At 43.8% G+C, this 22,026-nt stretch overlaps 1 protein-coding gene and 1 long non-coding RNA gene across 22 annotated transcripts in view; one reads left to right on the top strand and one right to left on the bottom strand.

Annotated features, from left to right (window-relative positions):
* LOC147583560 (uncharacterized) overlaps positions 1-22,026 on the top strand; it is a 321,362-nt gene that overhangs the window by 224,651 nt on the left and 74,685 nt on the right. For 13 of the 20 annotated variants that reach the window (XM_086697674.1, XM_086697673.1, XM_086697669.1 and 10 more), the window contains 2 exons: positions 436-545; positions 908-1,023. The exons of 2 other annotated variants lie outside the window; for them this stretch is intronic. In XM_086697674.1, the coding sequence (XP_086553800.1) occupies positions 436-545; positions 908-1,014 (217 nt within the window). In that variant the 3' untranslated portion in view covers positions 1,015-1,023. Of the gene's footprint in view, positions 1-435; positions 872-907; positions 1,030-22,026 lie in introns of those variants that run through there. 5 more of the 20 variants (XR_015248312.1, XM_086697676.1, XM_086697677.1 and 2 more) reach the window with 2 other exon arrangements.
* The window catches only part of LOC147583558 (uncharacterized), a 284,453-nt gene continuing 279,251 nt past the window's right edge, over positions 16,825-22,026 (bottom strand). For both annotated transcript variants that reach the window (XR_015248314.1, XR_015248315.1), the window contains one exon: positions 16,825-17,071. This is a non-coding gene — a long non-coding RNA (uncharacterized LOC147583558). The remainder of the gene's footprint in view (positions 17,072-22,026) is intronic.

Here is a 22,026-nt window from a genome sequence, read left to right as displayed (position 1 = left end):
GCTACTATTTTGGTCCTTAATCATATGCTCTCTTTGGATGTTTGTCTCTGGATACCTGTGTGTGTGTGTGTGTGTGTGTGTGTGTGCGTGTGTGTGTGTGACCTATATAAGTAGATTACAAGCAACTTGTGAGCAACACCATGCATCACACTTCCTGGTATATCCTCCCAGAACCAATGATGTACAGAACTAACAAATAAACAGATGCCGTATGTGGCTTCGAAGGAGGCACTCATGAAATACTTACGGACAAATGAATATCTTACTCCTTCCCTCGCTCCTTTCTCTAATACTTCAAACTTAGCACTGTTTGCTCCTTCTGTCGAGAGCACTCTTTCCCCAGGACTCCCTAGCAAACTCCCATTTATGATTTGAAACTCAGTTCAGAATCTTCAGGGAAGTCCTCTGACCTCACTCTACCCCCTTCCTCCCCAGCTCCATGGCATCGCCTCTGGAAGATCTCTGTCATGTTCCTACATGCAGCACGCAGCATATGGCAACGATTCCCCATGGGTGGTCTCCCCCCCCCCCGCTGCTGGGAATAGGTGAGGCACGGTGCCTATGTAGTACACGGAGGGACACGTTTACTTGCTTATGCATTTATTTTAATGTGCATTTGTAACAATGTAACTAATACATCAGACCCACAATTTCACACTGTGTATTGATGAGGGTGAGGCTAAGTAAAGAGGAAAAACAAAAGAGAGAGAGAGAGAGAGAGAGAGAAACAGAAAGGAGGTTTAAGGAAAAGTAGTGAGCAAGTGACAACCCTCTTGTTAGGTATGGTTTTACGGCAGAATTTGTGGAGGTGAGGTATGTTTATTCAATGTTTTTGAGCACCAGGCTGGCATTTGGAAAAGGCAGATATGTCATAACATCCTGTCTCTGTGTCCATCTCTCTTCCTAGGAGGCAGCCCCAGGAGGGCGGGGATGGAACCTAAGGCAGCTCTACACCGTCCAGAGCTGGGGCTCAGGAGTTCTTTGGCTGAATCGGGTCAAAGAGGACTGAGTTAAAAAATTCTGTCGCAGCACCAGCTTTGCCCTTCTCAAAGCACTATTTTGTCTGCTCCCTGGATCAGAGGGAAGGCACAATGATAGGCCAGAACATCACAGCTCTTCTTCCCCCCCCCGACATGTCCCCAAGTAGTCCAGACAGACCACTGTAGGAGCCCATCCTAATAAAATCCCACCGGATGCCTTCGTTTGCTTCAACCTTCTTCCTGGGTTTTGTAGGCAGCATGAAAGCCTAGTTATGCTTCTGCAAAGAGCTTTCTTAACCAAGGGCTCTCAGAGTCTCTTCACCGTGAGCACAAGTTTTACCCACCCAGGCGTTTGCTAACTCCACAGAACAATTCTTATTACCTTAGTAATCATGAGTTACTGAAAGAGAGGAAACGCAAAACACGAACGCTGCACCAAGGGAAAACTTGGTCAACCGGCACCTGCCAGAAAAGCCCGGAGGGTGGGAATGGAGTGGGGAGGCTTCCTCGGGCTCCTCCCCAGGGGGGCTGCTGCAACTTCCAAGCTGAAGGTCTTTGTGTAAGAGGTGAGGGGTGTGGTGGACCCAGAGACTTGTGGCTGGCTGGCGAACAAAGGAAGGAAAAGGGAAAGGCAAGGGTGCTTCCACTTTTCAAGGTAACATAGTTGAACGAATCCAAGATTGAATTGGCTGCAATCACTGGTGATTCATTGTGAGAATATCACAAAGGGCCTCTTTCCCCCCAGTTTCCGCTGTAGGGATTTCCCAGGCTAAGAGGGCAGCCCAGTTTGAGTCACCGGGTTGAAGAAACCTAGAAACGATAACGTGAAACAGATCAACTACACCCATAAAGGACTGTCAACCCTGTGCCCGCAAGAATTCTTTCAACACTAATTTCTCTATCATCAAATCTGGATTTTTGTAAGTCTGTTTATAATGGGACTCCAGCTTTCTTTCTTTGCTCTGTATCTTCCCCCTCTGAAGGGTCGGAGGGCCATCTAAGAAAGAACTGACGAGTTGAAATTATCATCAATTATGCTGGCTACGCATTACCAGGTATCACAATGAAGAGCTTTCCTTCTTTTGGGGGCGTGGCCAGGTATCTCTAATAGAGAGATTTCACAGGAGCTCAATATCATTTCATGTCTGTTCGACTGAAAATAACAGCATTTTTGAGTGCCGAGTGCATTCTAGGCACTTAACATTCATTATGTCCTTGATTTCGAATCCCATCAGAAAGGTAATATTTCGTTACTGAATTGTCAAGAAAAGCTAAGGTCTAGAAAAGCTAAATAAATGATTGGTCCACCATCACCTAGCAAATAAGTGGCAAAGCCAAGACAGAACCTCTGCTTTTACCTGTTCCCAATTTTATGTCTTCCCACTCCCCTGATTGCCCTTCTAGAAACTCTATAAAGGCAGGACTTAACAAAAGCAAAAAGGAATGTGATTTAGTACGACAGTCAAGTAAAGTGTGACTCATCACAAATGTCCATAACATGACATATCTCTTGCTATGAAATAATTCAACAACCTCACTCCGTTCGTGCATACGTGCCAGTCAGCCCCCATAAATCCCCTGGGGCATGTGCCCTAATGTTCCCTATTCATCCCCCAGTCTGATACCTTGCAACCACACTCTGACATCACAATATTTATTTTGTTAATGGGTGGGAACAGAGGAAGTGGCCATTTATGGGGCATGCGTTTTTTTTTTTAAACGATTCCATTCCTGGCATTTGTGAACACCAAAAGCCCAGCGTTTAGCTCATTTCCCTGAGGATTCGAGGTTCTGAAAAGAATGTTACGGGAGACTGGGGACTCTTGTCGTTTCTATTTCTAGGAGTATCTTCTCTCACTATGAACTCACTGAACAACCAGAGTCAGTATAGGTGGCGAGAGAGCGAAAGAGCAGACATCTCTTGAAGGAGCAGAAGATGACAGAGACTAAGGGAAGGCCAGTCTTGGCGGCCAGTGTTCATGACTCTTTGCCACACCCAAATCTGGTCACCATGATATGCCATCCGCGGTATTCACGCCATGCCATTGCTTTTGTTTTCTGAGTATGGGTTTCAATGCTTAGTGGTAACCCACAGGGTATCATCTTCTCATTGCATCTGGTGCCATCTTCTCACCAACAGCCTCCTTATTCGTGGACTGTCTGAAATTCACTGCTCACTTTAGCAGTGATCAAAATCAAGCATCAGGGCCTCACAGCTCCTAACCGACTCAGAGTTCCAGGATCCGAGGCAAGCCCCACGCTGTCTCCTCACGAGTCCCAGTCACATCTGTCAGGGTTGCTCTGTTGGAAAGAGCTCTGCCCGTAAACTTTTAACTTTCCACTGTGCGATGTGCGGCCACGCAGGCACTTCCAGTCCCACTTATCCCCAGGCCAAATATCGGGGTAACGACTGCCCTTTGGTGATGATGTCCAGACCCTCTGAGGCCCGTTCTCACACTCGGCAGCATTCTGTAGGCTGCTGGAAAAAACTGGAGCTGGACAGGCTTATAAAAAACAAGGAATGTGCCTCCTCCTTAAAGAACCCATCACCTCAGCATACTCTCCCTGGGAGGTTTGCATTCTTTAGAGTCCCCAACTTTCCATGCATAATCCTGGGCCCGTAGCTTCTGTTTGAGTTGAACTGAATCAAGATAGGAAGGACACACACTGTTACGATTCCCACTTGCAGATGGTGAAACTAAGACCGATAGGTTCGAATCATTTGACTGGTGTTACAAACCTAACTGAACATATAACGGTCAGGCTGGCACCAGATGCAATTCAAACGTTAAATAAGGATGGTTTTAGTGGTCATCGGAGGTATACTTTTGGGGGGTGGACAAAGGTGAATGCTGCATACCTAATGCATCAGAAGCAGAAAATGAAAGGGGGTGGGGTGACAAAAGGGGGTGAGAAGGAGCTGTGGTAAGGCCCTCACAGTCATGAACTATTAATGGCCAAGGAAGGGAAAGTTGTTTTTGCCACACGTGGTTGAATATGAGCTTTTCAGGGTGTGTGCTCACACCGTCGACTAACTGTGGGGAACTCAGAGGAAAAGACTTACGTTTCTCTTTGCCTTGGTTTCCTCATTTCCTTAAAGTACAAACAATACCACCTACCTCGCAAGGTTGTTGTATGGAAGAAATTAGATAATCTAGATCAAGGCTTTTCAATAGTGGCATTATTGATGTCTGCAGCAGGAAAATCCTCTGTTGGCCAAGGCAGTGAGGCTGCCCTGTGCAGTGGGGCGTGTTCAGCAGCCACACTGGCCCCCTGGCCCCCTACTAGATGCCAATACTGTATCCCTCACCCTCAGTCATGACAATCAGAAACGTCTCCAGACATTGCCAGATGTCCCTAGAGAGGCAAAACTGCCCCCGGTTAAGAACCACAGATTTAGCAGCGCCTGGGTGGCTCAGTCCGTTGAGCATTGACTTCAGGTCATGATCTCGCGGTTCATGAGTTCTAGCCCCACTCTGGGCTCTGTGCTGACAACTCAAAGTCTGGAGCCTGCTCCGGATTCTGTGTCTCCCTCTCTCTGCCTCTACTCTGCTTACACTCTGTCTCCCTCTCTCCAAAATAAATAAACATTAAAAAAAAAAAAGAAGAAGAACCACTGATCTAGATAAAGTGTAGGGGTACGGCACACATTTAATAAATCTTATTAATGAATGTCCACCTTCCTACCTACTTTTCTTCCTGAGATGTCTTTTCTGTGACCCCTTCCAAATATCTCCAGGTCTTCTGTTCCAATATTCGCATTTAAAACAATCTCTGGGGGAAGGGACGTGACAAATGCATTTACTTTGGGAGTGTTGTCATTTCAATCTGGGTAGAGCAACCTGAACCAAGGACACCACGTCAAATGAGTTAAGTGTAAGCACTAGTGACCTGAGTGAGACCAGTATTTCAGGGAAGTTTCCTTCCTGCCTTCTCAGAAGATAGTTTATGCAAAGGGTTATATGTGCTGCCCACTTGTAAGATACGAATTAATGGCTCCCAAATGGTTCTGTGGAACTTCAGTTCTAAGTGGATGGGAATAAACCACATAATTAGAAAGTTCTGCGGTACATGAATTTAAGAAATTTTGGGTAGACCAAGATTAAACAGATCTCTTTACTTCTCGGGTCTTCTCGGGGTCTTTAACGTGCTACTAGGCGCCATAATTACTCATGAAGAGATATGTTTTGTAGCTTTTTTGAAACTCATTTTTAGGGGCGCCTGGGTGGCGCAGTCGGTTAAGCGTCCGACTTCAGCCAGGTCACGATCTCGCGGTCCGTGAGTTCGAGCCCCGCGTCAGGCTCTGGGCTGATGGCTCAGAGCCTGGAGCCTGTTTCCGATTCTGTGTCTCCCTCTCTCTCTGCCCCTCCCCCGTTCATGCTCTGTCTCTCTCTGTCCCAAAAATAAATAAATGTTGAAAAAAATATTAAAAAAAAAAAAAAGAAACTCATTTTTATATGGCACCAATTTTTGTAGGTCAGGAGTCAGCAGACTATAGCTTTGGGTCAAATCTGGTCTACTGGCTATTTTTATAAGTAAAATTTTATTGGAATACAGCCAACCTCATTCATTTACATATTCTCTATGACTACTTTCACACTACAATGGCAATTTGAGTAGTGACAGAGACTGTAAGCCTAAATTCTTCACTACCTGGCTTTGAAAAGAAGTCGGTTAACCCCTTTTATAGCCTGAATGGTTTGTGAAAAACACTGCTTTGAAGAACCTCAGTGTTAGAGAGGATTTAAAAGGTTACTGCTGCTTGTGGCAGTGTGACTTCACGGTGGCCAGCTCCTTCAACATCATCTGGGGAGCTTGTTAAGAATGCGGATTCTGGGCATCCTGTCCTGACCCACCGAACTAGACGTCTAGGGGCAAAGTCCAGGAACCGAAGTTCAATCAAATCACCCACCAATTCTTACGCACAACTGAGTGCTGCTGATCTAACCTGATTGCCACCCGGGTAACTGAATCTCTCCTCAAGTGTCTTTGGCCTCCTTCCTACCTCGAAGGGTGGGGAACTCACTACCTTCCCCAAAGCCCATTCTGTTCTTAGGCTGGGAAAATGATCAGAACGTTCTATATGCTGAATATATATAAGTCCTCTAGGAAGCCTACCCATTGGCTTTCATTTCCCTCCACTCCCACTTACAACTGTGGAGTGCATGGAAGCAAGAAGGCAAAGGGCAAAGTTACCCAGAAAACCTACATTTATAATTCCCTGGATCCAGTATTCCTCAGGAAGCCTTCTCTGGCTGCTCCACATCCTGCCCTGTCCAGTGCGTTCAAAAAGCATTGGAGGTTCCTCTGTGCAATCTCCACGTGTCTGTGATCCGGTATTGTAGTGAAAGGTCCAGATATCTGACCAACTCAAATAAACCTGAAGCCCGAGCCCAGTCTATCACTCCATAGCTGTGGGGCCTTGGGCAACCGACTTGGCCTTAGATCTTCATTTCCTTCTCTGTAAAAAGGGTGTGATTATAGCACCTACCTGGGGATGGTTTTGAGGCTTTGATATTACAGGTACAACAGGGCTTAGCTCAGAACTGGTTTATAGTAAATGCTCGGTGTCATCAAGGAGGGGATGAGGTTGGTATGGCCCTGAGTGGACGATGACTTTCTCTAGGGAAGGGACCGTCCGTAACTTACCATCCTTTGAATGCCAGTGTCTATCATATAATAAAAAAGAAAGACTGAAGAGGGCAGATAAGACAGTGGCCAAGAACAATGAGAATGCAAGAGCTGCCTAGTTTCAAATCCCTTTACCACTTGTTGCCTCATGTGTGGTCTGGAGGAAAGAGCTTGATTTCTCTATGTTTTAGTCTAGTCCTGAGTGAAAGCACTACCTAGAGTCGTTGGGAATGTTAAATAAGATAATGCAGGCAAAGGACTTAGCACATAACAAAAGTTCAGCAAGGGCTAGAATTATTATTGCTAACACCGTTGTTATTAATAGTGTCCCCTCAGCATGCGCCGGTGGGTGCTTAGATAAGAGGCTTGCCTAGAAAACATGTGTGTGCTCATGAAGAAGTCTTGGCTCTTTTTTTTTTCTACTTCCTATCCTTAGATCCCTTGGGAAATACATAGGCGGGGAGACAGCTTAAATTTGGGACTAGGCTAACAGAGGCCCAGGCAAGTCCATCCTAGATTTATATACAGAGTAAATCCTGTGGCTACACTAGGCTGTGCACAGTTAACATTTCCCTCGGTGCCGTAAACCAGACGCCCCTCTCCTCCCCAACTGTTTGTAGCATATTAGGTGCAGATTTCACTAAACTCCTAAACAAGGAAATGACAGTACCCAAAGGAGATGGAAGAATGTCTTGTGTCCAAACCAAATAAAGGAGAGACCATAAATACCAGGGCTCTGAGACATCAACATTCATTCTCAGAAGGCCCTTCTTTCTGCTAAACCTGACTCTTTCATCCCCCAGAGCCTTGCCCTTGCGTACCTCCCTCCGAGCTGAGGCTAATGGCCAAACATGAGCACCTGGAGCTTTTATCACACCCGCTTCTAAAGAGGTCAACAAAGTTGGATATTGAATGTCCTACTGTCTGCTTTATGAGCTGAACATTGTATTAGGCTCTGGGGGCAAAAGACAGACACACACAATTCTTGCCCTTCTGGAGCTCATAGTCCAGTCAAGGATACAGACGTTAACCAAAGAATTTGTGGTTTGCACAGTGATGTAAGCAGAAGGAACAGGGCAAAGGCCCTGTGGCAGGAAGGAAGAAGGCAGGTCAGAGGAACGAGAGGGGGCCTGCTTGATTATAGGAGCAAACGGCACGGTACAGAATGAAGCTGGAGAAGAGAGGGAGGTCAGACCACAGCAACACGTAGCCGCTCTAACAAATGCGGTCTTTCTGTGCCAAAAAGAACAAGAAGAAGCCACTGAAATATCATAAGCAGTAGATTGATGGGATTTGCATTTCAAAAAGATCAGAAGAGTACTAGATTGAACAGATCCATTAGGAAGCTATTACAGGTGCTGACACTGGCCAGTGCTGATAGACAGCAAAGGGGAAGACAGGCAGGACGGACCCAAGAGGTGGAACTGAGATGAGGAAACAATACCTTAGATCGCAAACTAGGAAATATATAGCTCCATTCTCCTGAAAAAAATAATAACACGGGGATTTATAAGCCTTCAAAAGTAGAAAAGGAAAGGCGATTCAGTCTTATTGGGCAACACTAATGATATTTACAAATCTATCCTGCTCCATTACAAACTTAGCTTAAAAACTTTATGCATGATTTTGATAAGGGTGCCAAGGCCATTCAGTGGGGGAAAGAACAGTCTTTAGAAAGAATGGTGCTAGGAAAACTGGACAGCTACATGCAAGAGAAGGAAATTGCAGCCTTACATAAGACCAGATACAAGTATTAACTCAAAATGGATCAAAGCCCCAAATGGAAGAGCTGAAACTACAAACTCTTAGAAGAAAACACAAGGCAAAAATCTTCACAACATTGGATTTGGCAATGATTCCTCGGATAGGACACCGAAAGAACAGCCAAAAATATGGACAAATTTGACTTAGTGAAAATTAGATAATTGTGCCCATCAAAAGACACTGTCTACAGAATAAAAACGCAATCCACGGAATAGGAGAAATATTGGCAAATCACATATTTGATAAAAGATTAATATGCAAAATGTATAGAGAACTCCTAAAACTCAACAACAAAAATGATTTAAAAATGGGCAAAGGACTTGAATACACGCTGCTCCAAAGAGCTACAAATGGCCCACACGTACATGAACAGATGTTCAATATCACTAATCGTTAGAGAAATGCAAACTGAAACTCCAGGGAGATGCCACCTCGCAGCCATCAGGAAGGCCGCCTCACCAAAAATCAGAAAATAATGTGCTGCTGAAGACAAAGAGGAGTTGGAACCCTGGTGCCCTGTTGGTGGGAATGTAAATGCAGCCACTGTGGAAAACAGTACAGCATTGCCTCAAAAAATCAAAAGTGGCCCACCATATGATCCACCAATTCTACTTCTGGTTATATACCCAAAAGAATTGAAAGCAGAGTTTTGAAGGTGTATTTGTACACCAATGTTCACAGCAGCATTATTCATAAGAGCTAAAATATGGAATCAAGCCACTGTCCACTGACAGAGGAGTAGATAAACAAAACGTGGTTCATCTCCACAACTGAATGTCATTTAGTCCTAAGGACGAGCGAAATTCTGACACAGGATACAACGTGGAGACAACTTGGGGGACATTATTCGAAACGAAATAGATTATTCACCAAAAGACAAATACCGTGTGATTCCACTTCGAAGAGGTACTTAGAGTCATCAAAATCATAGAACCAAGAAAGCAGAAAGGTGGTTGCAAAGGCCTGGGGTTGAAGGGGAGACAGAGTGTTATTGTTCAGTGAGCACAGAGAGATTCAGTTTCACGAAACGAACAGAGTTCTAGAGATGGGTGGTGGTGATGGCAGCACAATATTGTGAATGTATTGAATACCACTGAACTTTGTACTGAAAAATGGATAAAATGGTAAATTTTATGTTAGGCAAAAATCATGGGGAAAACTGGCACAAATTCAAGGATTCACTGTGAAGGGCACAAATGCAGCTTCACAGCGTATGCTCTGGTTAGTTGCAATATATAATTCCATAATCAAAATTGCAAGTTAGAAATAAAACTATTTATAGCAATATAGATCACTTTACACTAGCATCGGAGTCAGAAGAGAGTGGGTTCAAATCCCAGTTCAGTCACTTCCTGGAAATTGACTAGTAATATCTCCGTCCTGACCCTCAGTTTTCTCATCAGTCCAATGGAAAGGATGAACCCTGCCTCGTAGGGTTATTATGAGGCTTGAAGGATATGACATAAGGATTAAATGTGGATCATGTGTATAAACTGCCTAGTCCTGAGCTAGTTTTCTATATATATGTATATGTTAGCTCTTGTCTCCATCGATGACACACTGCCCGGCAGGAACAGACACAACAGGAAGAATGAAGGGTGATTTCTTTCAAGACAGGAAAGTCGTACCATGTCTCCATCCCCAGACAATCACCTTCGACAGGGGCTGGTGGATTTAGAATCACAGTAGAGAAACCTCTTAGAAGTAAAAGGATAGGGCAGTTTCAAACGTTTTCAGAACACAAAGAAATACATTATAGGCTCTGAGCCAGTTACAAACTCTGCTGTTTTCCATTTGATCTGATTGTATTTCATTTAAAAAAAAAAAAAAGACAATCTGGTCACGACTCAACCAAAGTGAGGTGTTATTTTTTTTTTTGTTTTTGGGGTTTTTTTTTTTGACCCTGGGGTCATGACTCACAGTTTGAAAAACACCTGGTTAGGGAATTCACAGTGTGCGTCCTTCCGGGAAGCCTTCCTGGAACACCCTCACCCTGTGGAGGCTGTTCCCACACTTGAATTTCCTTGGCTTCAATGATTCCAGGCTATGCCTCACCATTTATTCATAATGCTTCTCTTGCTTCCCTAGATAGACTCCCCGTGGGTGTAGCCTTCCAAATCGACCCTCCTAGCCTCCTCCATTACTTCATATCCAGGAGACCTAATTTAAGAAGCTGGGGCAGTTTAATGTATATTGAAGGTAGCACAGGTAGGGGCAGATGGCCAGGAGACTAGCATCTGGTCCAGTTAACCTGCTCTGGCCAAGCACTGGCTCTGTGCCTTGCACTGTGCAAAGCTCAGGAAGAGGACGGCTTTCTTCCAGATTCCCAGGGCCCTCGAGGCTAGGCATGTGCTCAGATTGTGGGAACAGAGCACACAAGCTTCAGCGTAAAGCCTCCGAGGGCTCCTGAACAGGGACACCTGGCACGATGAGACCTTTGCCCTGTGCAGAAACAGCTTCCTTAGCAATAAACAGAGCAAGACTCCGTCGCCCGAAGGCAGGGCAATGGCGCAGATGGCCTTGCGGGGCCTCAGCTTTGGGAAATAACCGTTTGCACTGGAAGCTCCCCCTCCCGTGTGAAACGCACGGAGAAGGGCAACTCTGCACAGGCGCTTCCTTCCAGCAGGCTGGGAAAAGGAGCTGCTCTGATTTCTGCTTGACTGTTTAGGCTCGGGATGGACGCTCAAGACCGAAGCAGCTGAGAAACCATCCCGTCGCCGAATTGACTGCAGCCCCACTAGCGTGGAGAACAGCGTGGCTGTTGAAGAGGCAGACAGCACTGGATTTCCAAATTGCCTCCCCCACTTCCAAGCCGTTTGACAATGAAGATACATATATATATATGTATATATATATATATATATATATATATATATATACACACACATACATATATACACATACATATATATATATATATATATATTTTTTTTTTTTTTTTTTTTTTACCTCTCTGAGCTTCTCTTTCCACACTGGCACATTGTAAATCTTTAGTAAATGGGAGCCAGAGTTATTATTTTTCAACACTCAATACAGCATAATTGAGGGGGAAAAAGGCAGTCACCTGAAACAGCTCTTCCTTCTTTCAGCCAAAAGGACATATTTTCCTAGTGAGAAAACGTGGATGCTAGCCACCCCCCCCCCCCCCGCCAATGCTCCTGGAACAGCAAGAGATTTTATCTCAGGAGCCTCTGTGTGATGCTAAGGTACAAACATGACTTAGCTGATGATCACCTGTGAGCATTGCAGATAGAAGGATGCCTCTGGCATTGGCCACCTGTCCCGTGGGGGGACCTCCCAGGCTCAGGAGACTTCAGCCAGCCTCTGAGCTTTTCAGAAGCAGGTTTTAGTAGATACTCTTTGGAGGCCTCCCCACTCCCCCCCTGGCTTTCCCCACACCTGCCAGAAGTCCTACCCCCTCCTCTGGGAAAACACACCCCGGGCCTGTTCCCTGTACTGACTCCCAAGGGCCTTCATCCTCCGTGAAACTGTCCCTGAGGACTCCAGCCTCTATCAACCCTTCTTTTCGTTGAGGTCTTACAGTGAAAATCTAGCATCTAGAGCAATGCTGTCTCACAAGAATAGAATGTGAAACTAGAATTTTACATTTTTTAGGAGTAACCTTAAAGAAATTTAAAAAAAATAAGGTGAAATTGACTTTAAGAAAATATTTTGAAGTCTGCTGTGTGTTTCACGTTTACAGCATATTTCAGTTTGGACTAGCCACCTTTTGTGCGCTTCGTAGCCATGTGCAACAAGGAGATTTTGAAGACTGAATGCTCCCCTCAGAAAAAAAGTAAAATATTTCGTTAATATTTTTTCATATTGATTACATGCTGCAATGATAATATTTTGGATATAGTGAGCTAGATAAAATATATTATTTCCATTGGACACTCCTTGGCTCTTTTTTTTTAAGATTTTAAAAAGTTTATGTATTCATTTTTGAGAGAGCATAAGTCGGATAAGGGCAGAAAGAGAGACGGAGACACAGAATCTGAAGCAGAGGCTTGAGACTCTGAGCCGTCAGCATGGAGCCCAACACAAGGCTCGAACTCACCAACTGTGAGATTGCCTGAGCATTCCACAAGCCCCCACTCCCTGGCCCTTAAGGGCCACTTCCTGCTCCTTTTACTAGAAAGCAAAGGCTTTCCCCCACCCCCTTGTACCATGTACTTCCCACACCTGGGTCTGCCCCCAAGCCGACAAGTGGATAGAGAATAAGAAAAAATGCACAGTTACCCACCCCCAACTCTTCAAACGTAGTTCCTCTGGTCAGAGAGAAGGTTGGGGAGCCTGCCTAAACTCTACTGCTGTTGCCACTGACCAGGACTACAGCTGACAGGTCTGAAGCTTGCCCACGGGCTGGAGGAGAAGGGGGAAGAAAAAACAAAAGAAAAGACATAGATTGCCCCCACTCTCTCTGTTCCTTAGGGTCCCATTTACATTCCTTGGACTAGAAGCAGGGGCTCTTCTTGGGGTTCTTTCTCCCTGTAACCACATGCTGTTTCAGGATTCATATTGCCCTTGAGCCCGGACCAGAAAATGTGGGAGTAAAAACCTAGGAAATTCATGGTCTCAATTTTACATAAGAGTTCTGGCTTCTTTTTCTAATCCACCTGCTACCACTTACTTTTCAGATTCCTCAGATAGAAGCTGTGTGCATTTTGTCTAGGGTTTTTGCCTGCATTCAGTGGGAAAAATAAGGTAGAGTGTGTTTATGTCATTTTAACAAGAGCCAGAATCCTCAAGAAACATGTTTTTCAGTGTGTTGTATTGTATTCAGTGTCTATGACACTTGATCATACACAAATGGCATCTATAGAAACTTAGATTGGATTAATTAGGATATCATATTCTAGACCATGCCAAGTATCCACTATACTCACACACTTAGAATGGAACAGACTGCTTTTTGCATTGAGAACAAACACAAAGGGATTTCAACACTTGTCCTTGAGTCAGGAATGAATGAAGGATAATCGGTGACTTTTTTCTTTGTGAAAAGTTTAAACATCTATTACCCCACATTACTGACTGTCACATATGTGTTTAGTTAGAGAATGTATATTACCTCCATGTTTTCAGACCACAGTTTTGTAAACATCTGACTTGATAAGGCAGCTGTTTTATTTATTTGGAATCTCTGATCATCACTCATAGTAGCCTTAAACTTCCTTTTATGGTAGACAATAGAGTTTGGAATTAAGTAATTAGGCATGTATTGCCGAGAAGAAGTACATCCATTTATATGGACCAACTAATTTCCCAAAGTATTGTCCACTTAACCAAAAAGGAAGTGATCCACACCTCTAAAAATCATTAGAGGGCCAGTCATTACTTCGGACACATGATGTGCTCACATACTCACACAGAGCTGATAATGCACTGATAAGGTGAGCCAAATTCCAGAAAATGTTGTGAAATAATTGGGTGGTTAAGAACATCACAAAAAGGCAGAGTTATTGGAAATGATACCGTGGATATCTGCATAGTAATATGTACAGCACAAAATGTTTTTATTTAGTTGGTTATTCCTTCCTGTAGCCATCATTTATTAAGTGTCTATGATGTGTCATCTGTTTCCTAGACCCCCTCATATGCATAATTTGTGAGTAACCCCAGGTATGTTCTGCTTAAACCAAACCTTACACATAAAGTCTGAACTGACAGAACAGGTATACAGAGAAGTATACAAAGATAAGTTATTGAGTTCTTAAAACAACAAACTTCAAATTCTTTCCATTTACATGTATTGAAGCTACACACATTTTGGGGGACTAGAGCCTCACTAAGTATAAGGGGCAAAAGCCAGGGCTTTGTAATCAGAAGCACCTAGATTCAAATCCTTAAAATTAGTTTAAACCTCGACCTAGTCATCTCTGACTTTCATGAGATAACAGTATCTATGTCAAAGGATTGTGGTCAAATGTGTATGATATAATGCAGCTCAAGTTCATAGCACAAACAAACATGTGGTAAGCTCCCAATATCTGTTTAACTACTATATAAACTATAAAGTTTATTTGTATGATATATAAAGCAAATTATTTATCAATGGTTTATATATATATATATATATATATATATTTTTTTTTTTTTTTTCAAATATATGAATTTGTTCCATTACCTTTAAGTTTAGAAGAATGATTACATGTAGAAATAAGACAGGGAATATGCCGGAATCAAATACTTGAATTTTCATGTTTTCACAACTCCTGTCCTCTAAATGATATCAATTTAATATGTATCTTATTTTCTTGGGCTATTTTTATCTTTCTCACTTACTAAGCAACCATAGGGTATGTTTGAGGATCTACGGAACCCATGTGAGACATCATCCTTGCTCTCTCGGAGTTTACTTGCTAAAAAGACAAGAGGTACTTGAAAAGGTAAATCTTTTGGAATGAGGATTATTTGTGTTGCTAAACTTTGTGCGGGGGGAAAGAAGGCAAGTTCACTCACTCTTCTCTTTATGTTTCCCTCACTGGGTGGTGGCTTTAATAAGATAAGCATACTTAAATGGTTATTTTCTTGTGCTTTCAAGTGGGGGTTGAGTCTTTGAGTGGAGTGAGCAGAATACAGAGATGATTGCACACTGAGATAGTCTGGGAAGTCGAGAATCATTTAAACAGTAATATAATTTGTTAAGTACCTCCTGGGGCCTAGGCTCTTTGCTAGATGTTTTCACACTTAACCCACACCATAAGGATGCGGTATTACCTCCATTCCACTTCTGTGGTCGGTGAAGCTTAGAAATGCTTAGTAACACGCGCAAAGTAAAGGAAGCAAAGCCCAGTGTAAACCCAGGAGGGTCTGGGTTTTTTGTTGTTGTTGTTGTTTTGTTTTGATATCAGTCCTTAGCTGAAGTCAAGAATAGGTAATGCCTTAAAACGCAGATATCTGTTCCTCTTGAATACCTTCCCTTATCCTTTCTTCAATGGGTACAATTCTAATGATTAATGTGCGACGCTGGGACCCTACCCGGCTCACTTCTGTCTGTGTCGGACGTTGCTTAATTAATCACAGGGCTTTTGTCCACAGAAACTGGACTTCACTTCAGAATCCTTCTGAACACAGCATCCCAAAGCAGTCAAGCTCAACCAACTGACCAAAATTAATACTAAAAATCTGTTTGATGTGTCTCCCATGACACCCTGCTAATGACTTTACTAATAGCACATATAAGACTACGTTTAAATGATTCGCTTCCCTTTTAGTTTTAATCGTAAGGCTTCGGTGACAGGACCATTCATCTTCCCAAATCTAGCCCCTGTCCACAGTCTGCCACATAACACAATAGGCACCAAGTAGAAGTTTTGTTGGATCCAATGTAAGAAAATACTTTCTGTTTAAACCTCTAGGACTACTAGGGGTGCCTGGGTGGCTCAGTCGGTTGAGCGTCCGACTTCGGCTCAGGTCATGATCTCGTGGTTCGTGAGTTCGAGCCCCGCATCGGGCTCTGTGCTAACAGCTCGGAGCCTGGAGCCTGCTTCAGATTCTGTGTCTCCCTCTCTCTCTGGCCCTTCCCCCCTCTCTCTCTGTCTTTCTCTCTGTCTCTGTCTCTGTCTCTGTCTCTCTCAAAAATAAATAAACATTAAAAAAAAAAACCTTGGGGCGCCTGGGTGGCGCAGTCGGTTAAGTGTCCGACTTCAGCCAGGTCACGATCTCGCGGTCCGTGAGTTCGAGCCCCGCATCAGGCTCTGGGCTGATGGCTCAGGGCCTGGAGCCTGTTTCCGATTCTGTGTCTCCCTCTCTCTCTGCCCCTCCCCCGTTCATGCTCTGTCTCTCTCTGTCCCAAAAATAAATAAAAAACGTTGAAAAAAAAAAAAAACAAACCTCTAGGACTACCAAAATGCTGAACATGTTATTGGCTAATAATTAGAATTGCTAACATTTATCAAGAATTTATTATTTGCCACAGATGGAACTAAGTACTTCACATATATTAATTTTTAAATAGTGTTTAAACAAGGATTCCATGAGATAGTTACATTATCCCCATTTTATAAATAGTGATACTCCAGGTCAGAGGGCTTAAATGATTTGCACAAGGTCACAGGCCCAAACCCACGTGTTCTGACCCCCAAACCATACTCTTAACCACTACACTGGTTACATCAAAAGCCCATATAGGATATAATTTTCCATCATACTCTTAACCACTACACTGGTTACAGCAAAAGCCCATATAGGATATAATTTTCCATCTCATGGCATATTTATATAACTGTATTGCTGCCCATTACTGGCCTTCCAGAACTCAGCCAGGTGTCCCTGAGCTTTATTTCAAAATTTTGCCAGAAAATGAACATCTTTCCCCGCTCTTCATTGGGTTCCTCCCGCTAAAACAACAACAATCCCCCCAAACTTGTGAATTAACCAATGAGAAATAGATTAAGGTCCCGGAGAAGTCTCTCCCCCCTTTTCCAGTTCCTTATCCCCAAAACCATTTTCAGGTCTACTCTGTGCTGGCCACCGTGGCAGGTGCCATAGGGTACAAAGTTGAATAAGACTTGCTTCCCCACATGAGCATACTCACAGTCTAGTACAGAAGGAGCTGCATAATAACCATGGGCTGTTATTCAGAAAGGCAGGGAATGCTCTGGGTGCATGAGGAAGAGCCACTCCGCTTTGCCTGAGAATCTTGGATGGTGGCAGAGAATCATCCGGGACGCAAAGGAAGGAAGGGCAGGCTGCAGAAAGAATATACACAACACTGTGTTTCAGAGTCTAAATCCAGGCATTCCAGGGACATAACTGTCGATTTCAAGTCTCCGGTAGGTCCCTCCTGTCCCTGGCAACATGATTTGGGATCTTGTAAATCGAACTCCAGTAGATGTGCCCTGGAGCTCTAGAGTTCCCAGCATTGAGGCGACCTCTGTACATATGTTTCCTACACCAACACATGGAAATATTCTTCTGTTTATTTAGTATTTCAGTGCGGTGGTTGATCATGGTGGTTGAAGGGTTATCACGAGTTTTTGAGGATCTTAGTGCACCTTTTACATACCCTGAGGGTCCACCTTCTGAAATCAATGAACGCCTCATGAGCATATTCTTCCAGAACTGAGACCTTCAAAAAGAGGCACATAAGTTCCCCGATTTCCTATGAAAGACATTATTCAAGTGTCCTCAAGTGACAGATGGTCTAATAATTTGCAAATACGTGCTCCTCACACTCTGAGGTCAGCTCTGTTTTACTTAAGAGCTTTCACTCACACGAGTACCATCTGGAGCCCACATCCTCTATCTTGGGCTTCAAATAAATCCTGATTTACCTCAGAAATATTTGCCAAGAGTCTGCTTGCTAGAAAAATTACCAGTTTCTCTTCTTTGAGGACTGCCTTTGCAGTATATGAAACCTACCTGGTAGGCGTCCATTGGAATACTCTTTAAAATGCTACAAGAAGATACCTGTTGAGACAAAGATTTGGGGAACTGAAGCTAAATCTTCTTTTTCTTTTTCTTTTTGGTATGTGTGGCGGGGGGTAGTCTGCCAAGATTAAATCATTTTCTTTTAGCTGAAGCATCCTAATCCAAATGAAAGCTGCATGTGCTACATCATCATCCCAAATGAATACTGCTGAGGTTTCTTTGCCAAGCATCTTTTCAGCTAGCAGAATTTGTAAGTCTGGGGCACATTTTGATCCGATGATGTTATGTACGTAGAAGAATGAATGAGTGCTTGAGGATGAACTTCAAACCGTGAAGGAATCATGTGCTATTGTGTTCTTTGAAAAACCTGAAGAATGCTTTTGTGGGGTCCACCCCCTAGTATGCTGGTGGAACGTTTGTGGCTAACACCTGGCAAAGGGAACCTGGGGGCTGGTGCTGAGGTCTTCTCTCCGGGACAAAAACCAAGGTGCATATAAGATTTTATCAATAATTCCAAGGTGTCATCCAAGCCCAGGCCTCGGTCCACAACACTCTGGAAAATGCCTTAAGCATTGGAGCTAAACCACTGAGAAAGGCAAGGAAGCTCATCTAGCTACTCTATTTTTGTGCCAGTCATTAAACCCACAGACGCTCTGAGCACTGGCCAGCTTGCCGGGACTGGAAATGGACCACTCCTGTCCTTTCACACTGACTTCCGCCTGAGAGCAGGAAGGCATCCCTTTCCTCTCCAAAGTGGACCCGGATGCAGCAGATTCAACTGGTTTTAACTTTTTTTCAAACTTGATTAATAGCCATTTGAGTCAATTCCGGGTAGGAGGTCGGTCCTGCACACATAATTTTTTTTTTTTTTTTTTTTTTTTTGTATATAGGGAAGTGAGTAATTCTTAAGTTTTAGGGCAGGAAGAAAATCTGGAACTTTACCAAGTTTATTACATTTGGGGGGAACAATTATAAAAGGCTTTTTAAAATAAATTTAGGAAATCACCCACAATTCCATTATCTAACAATAGTGTTTTTGCCACTTCCATGTTTAAAAATCTAGTCTTTTCAATATTAAAACTATAAAAATGGGATGATGGCACCTAATATTTTGCAGAATACATTTCATTATTAAAAACTTTTGATCATTTTTTGATACCCATAATTCCTAAATATATTCAAAAAGTTGACAGCAGCGTCACCTAGTAATCCACAGAACCCTCTTTGGAAACGCTGTAAAAAATCAAACCAGAAAATATCTCAAGAAAGTTAACAGAGAAGGCTCTAGTAAGAAAAAAACTGGGTTTGAATCCCAGTTCTCCCACTAACCAGCCAAAGAAGCATGAACAATGCATAAATAATTCAAGTCATAACCCTTTAGTGACCACCTGCTATGTGACAGGGACTTTGTGAAGGGTCTTGCCTGTGTTAATTTCACTTGATCCCGGAACCCCATATGGCTAGTGCTATTAGTATTCCTACTTTGCGGATGAGGATATAGAGGCTAAGGAATGTTTCCTGCATAAGATCACAAAGCGAATCAACACGAACTTGATCTGGCCTGTGTCCACTCCACCAGACTGAGTTTCCCTGATGCTCCTCCTCTGACTCTTGGAGACCTGGTCCCCGCCCCACCTCCTTCCCCACCGCTGTTAGTTCCCCTAACACTGGGCTATTTCTCACTCCCAGCCTTAGCACCAACTCTAACACTCAACCCTCCCCTTCACCCTTTATGTTTCCCTCTCCATGCCACTTGCTCCAGGAAGCCTTCCTGATACTTCGTTATACACTCTCTTCATTATATATTCTCTTCATTCATAGGCACATGTTCATTAAGAACACTTATGGGGGTTAATTCTTTTGGTAACTATGAGTTCACCTTCCATCTCCCCTGCTAGACTGAGGCTCCAAGGTGCCCTCACATCTGTATTATTTACCCCCACAATGTGAGTAAGTGACTCATCCTGAAGTCTTTAACTGGCAAGGTGGTCAGTTCCTATCAGCTCTTTTCTAAACCCGTGGCTTTCAGCATGACAAAAGAAAAGTATAAATGATGAAAGAAACTGCTCAGTTAACTTGCAGGACTTTGGGTGAGTAACCTTGAGACGCTGGGGGTTTTGAAAGCCGGGTCCATCCTCTGTTTCTTTTTGAACAGAAGCTCGAATCTGCATACACCGTTTTTGCCGAGAGAGAACATGAATGGCTATGGAGGAAGTGCATTTACACTGCTTTTTCAGCCACATGAAGCTTTAAGCCCACGGAACTGTCACTAAACAAAAATTTGATCGCGGCCACCGAGCTTCTCCCACTATAATTAAGACTGGAATAAGAGGTCCTAGGGTGGTGGTGCTAAGGCTCAATTTCTCCTGTGAGGGGCACCCCTGCCTCAGTTTCCATGGCCAAATAAATAAAGGAAATGCTGCATCAAAACTTGTCTTGAAAATTCACAGGGCACGTTAGCACATTAGTCAGACTGGGAGGTCCTGTGGGGAGAAAAAAAAAAAAAAAAAAAAAGAACTATGTAACTTTGTTCAGTTCCTGAGTTTATTTGGCCATGTTTAGTCATAGAATGCTGCCTTGGATTAGACTATGCCAGAAGCAGACCCTGAGATAAGGATTTAAGCGCAAGAAGGTTTATTTGGGAGGTGAATTTGTAAAAAGCACCAGAAGGGGAGAAAGGGAGTGAGACTGGGGAGGGAACGAGGCCGATGCAGGGTGCGTGAATGAGCAAGTTTACCCCTGTAGGCAACTCAAAGGCAGCCTCTCTGGGGACCCATGGAAGAGGCTCAAAAAGGTGACCCGTCTCAGCAGTGAGGAAACTGGATTTTATTCACCCACTCTCATCAGTCGTACACCGAGGGCTGCTTTGGGGGCCACTAGCTTCCTGCATGGTAGCGGGAGCATGATGTCAGTCAAAGAGTAGCAGGTGTTTACAACAGAGCCCTGGGTGACATGCACAGGGACTGTGAGGGCTGAGGGGAGGAGGGTGGGACCATGTCTGCTGCACCAGTGTCCCTCTCCGCCTTTTCTTTTTTCACACAGGACACCCATTCACACCTGGTGGACGTGGTAGGTGAGGACCAAAATGTGGAAAACAAAATTCCAAAATTTGAAATTCAAGCAGTTCGATGAGTTCCCAGAAGCCATCCTGCAGCTGAACACACGGAGCGAATGCTATGCTGTAGTTTGCAAAACCCCAAAGGAAATTCCTGTGAATGCCACCAAATACCAAACATATAAATCTCAAGGCTCAGCAGAAATAGCCTTGGAAAATCGCAACTTATGGGATGCTACATCAAAAAGCCTTCTAGGGATCCAAACTTAGAATGGGGTTCTAACCCAGGCTGTCTGTGAAAGTGAAAAACCCTATTTCCCATAGCCAAGAGCACCTTGTCCTACCGATGTATGGTGACAGCAGGCTACGTCCACAACAAGCTAGGGCTTGTCATGTAGAGGTACAGACAAAGCCGGAGAGCTCCGGGGAACCCCACTCTTATGGACTGTCTTACAGTCAAGCAAAGTCAGACAATATAATATCACGAAACCAATAGAGAAAATAGCCATCGATGGTGATACAGACTATGAAGGCATTAATATGGATAATGGGAGAAAGAGCAGCTGGGGGGAGAATCACTTTAGGCGGAGTGATCTGGAATGGCATCCTTAAGGAGGTAAAATATGACCTGTCACCTCCTTGCTTCAGTGGGAGAGAAAGAGGGGATTTTAGGAGGATGAAATAGCAAGTTCAAAAGCCCTGAGGTGGGAATATGATTGGAGTATTTAAGGACTCAAAACAGGGGCCTGGAGTGTCCTGAGGAAAGGGTAGAGTGCTAACAGTAAGGTTGACAAGGAAGGCTACAATTGTAGTGTTGTGAGTAGAAATTTGGTGTATTTTCCCATCCTTTTCATTGTTCTTAAGGAAAAAAAAAAAAAAAACTCTCCAAAAGCATCAGGGAACATTTGCTGAGTACCAAATGATGCTCCCATGGTCTAGATCCAATTCTATCTCCAGGCAGCCATCTTTTTTTTTTTTTTTTGAGACAGAGCACCAACTGGGGACAGGGGTGGAGGGGTGGAGAGGTGGAGAGAGAGAGAGAAAGAGAGAGAGAGAGAGAGAGAGAGAGAGAGCAAGCACATCCCAAACAGTATCCACACTCAGTGCAGAGCCCAACACAGGGCGCAATCCCACGACCTTGGGATCATGAACTCAGCCGAAATCAAGAGTTGGGCGCTCAACTGACTGAGCCACTCAGGTGTCCCCAGACAGCCATAT

Source organism: Puma concolor, chromosome A2, assembly GCF_028749965.1.
Source record: "Puma concolor isolate L17-30 chromosome A2, mPumCon1.1.hap2, whole genome shotgun sequence".
NCBI classification, from domain to species: Eukaryota; Metazoa; Chordata; class Mammalia; order Carnivora; family Felidae; genus Puma; species Puma concolor.
The sequence above is the reverse complement of the archived record's forward strand: the minus strand, read 5'-3'. Positions and strand labels throughout refer to the sequence as shown.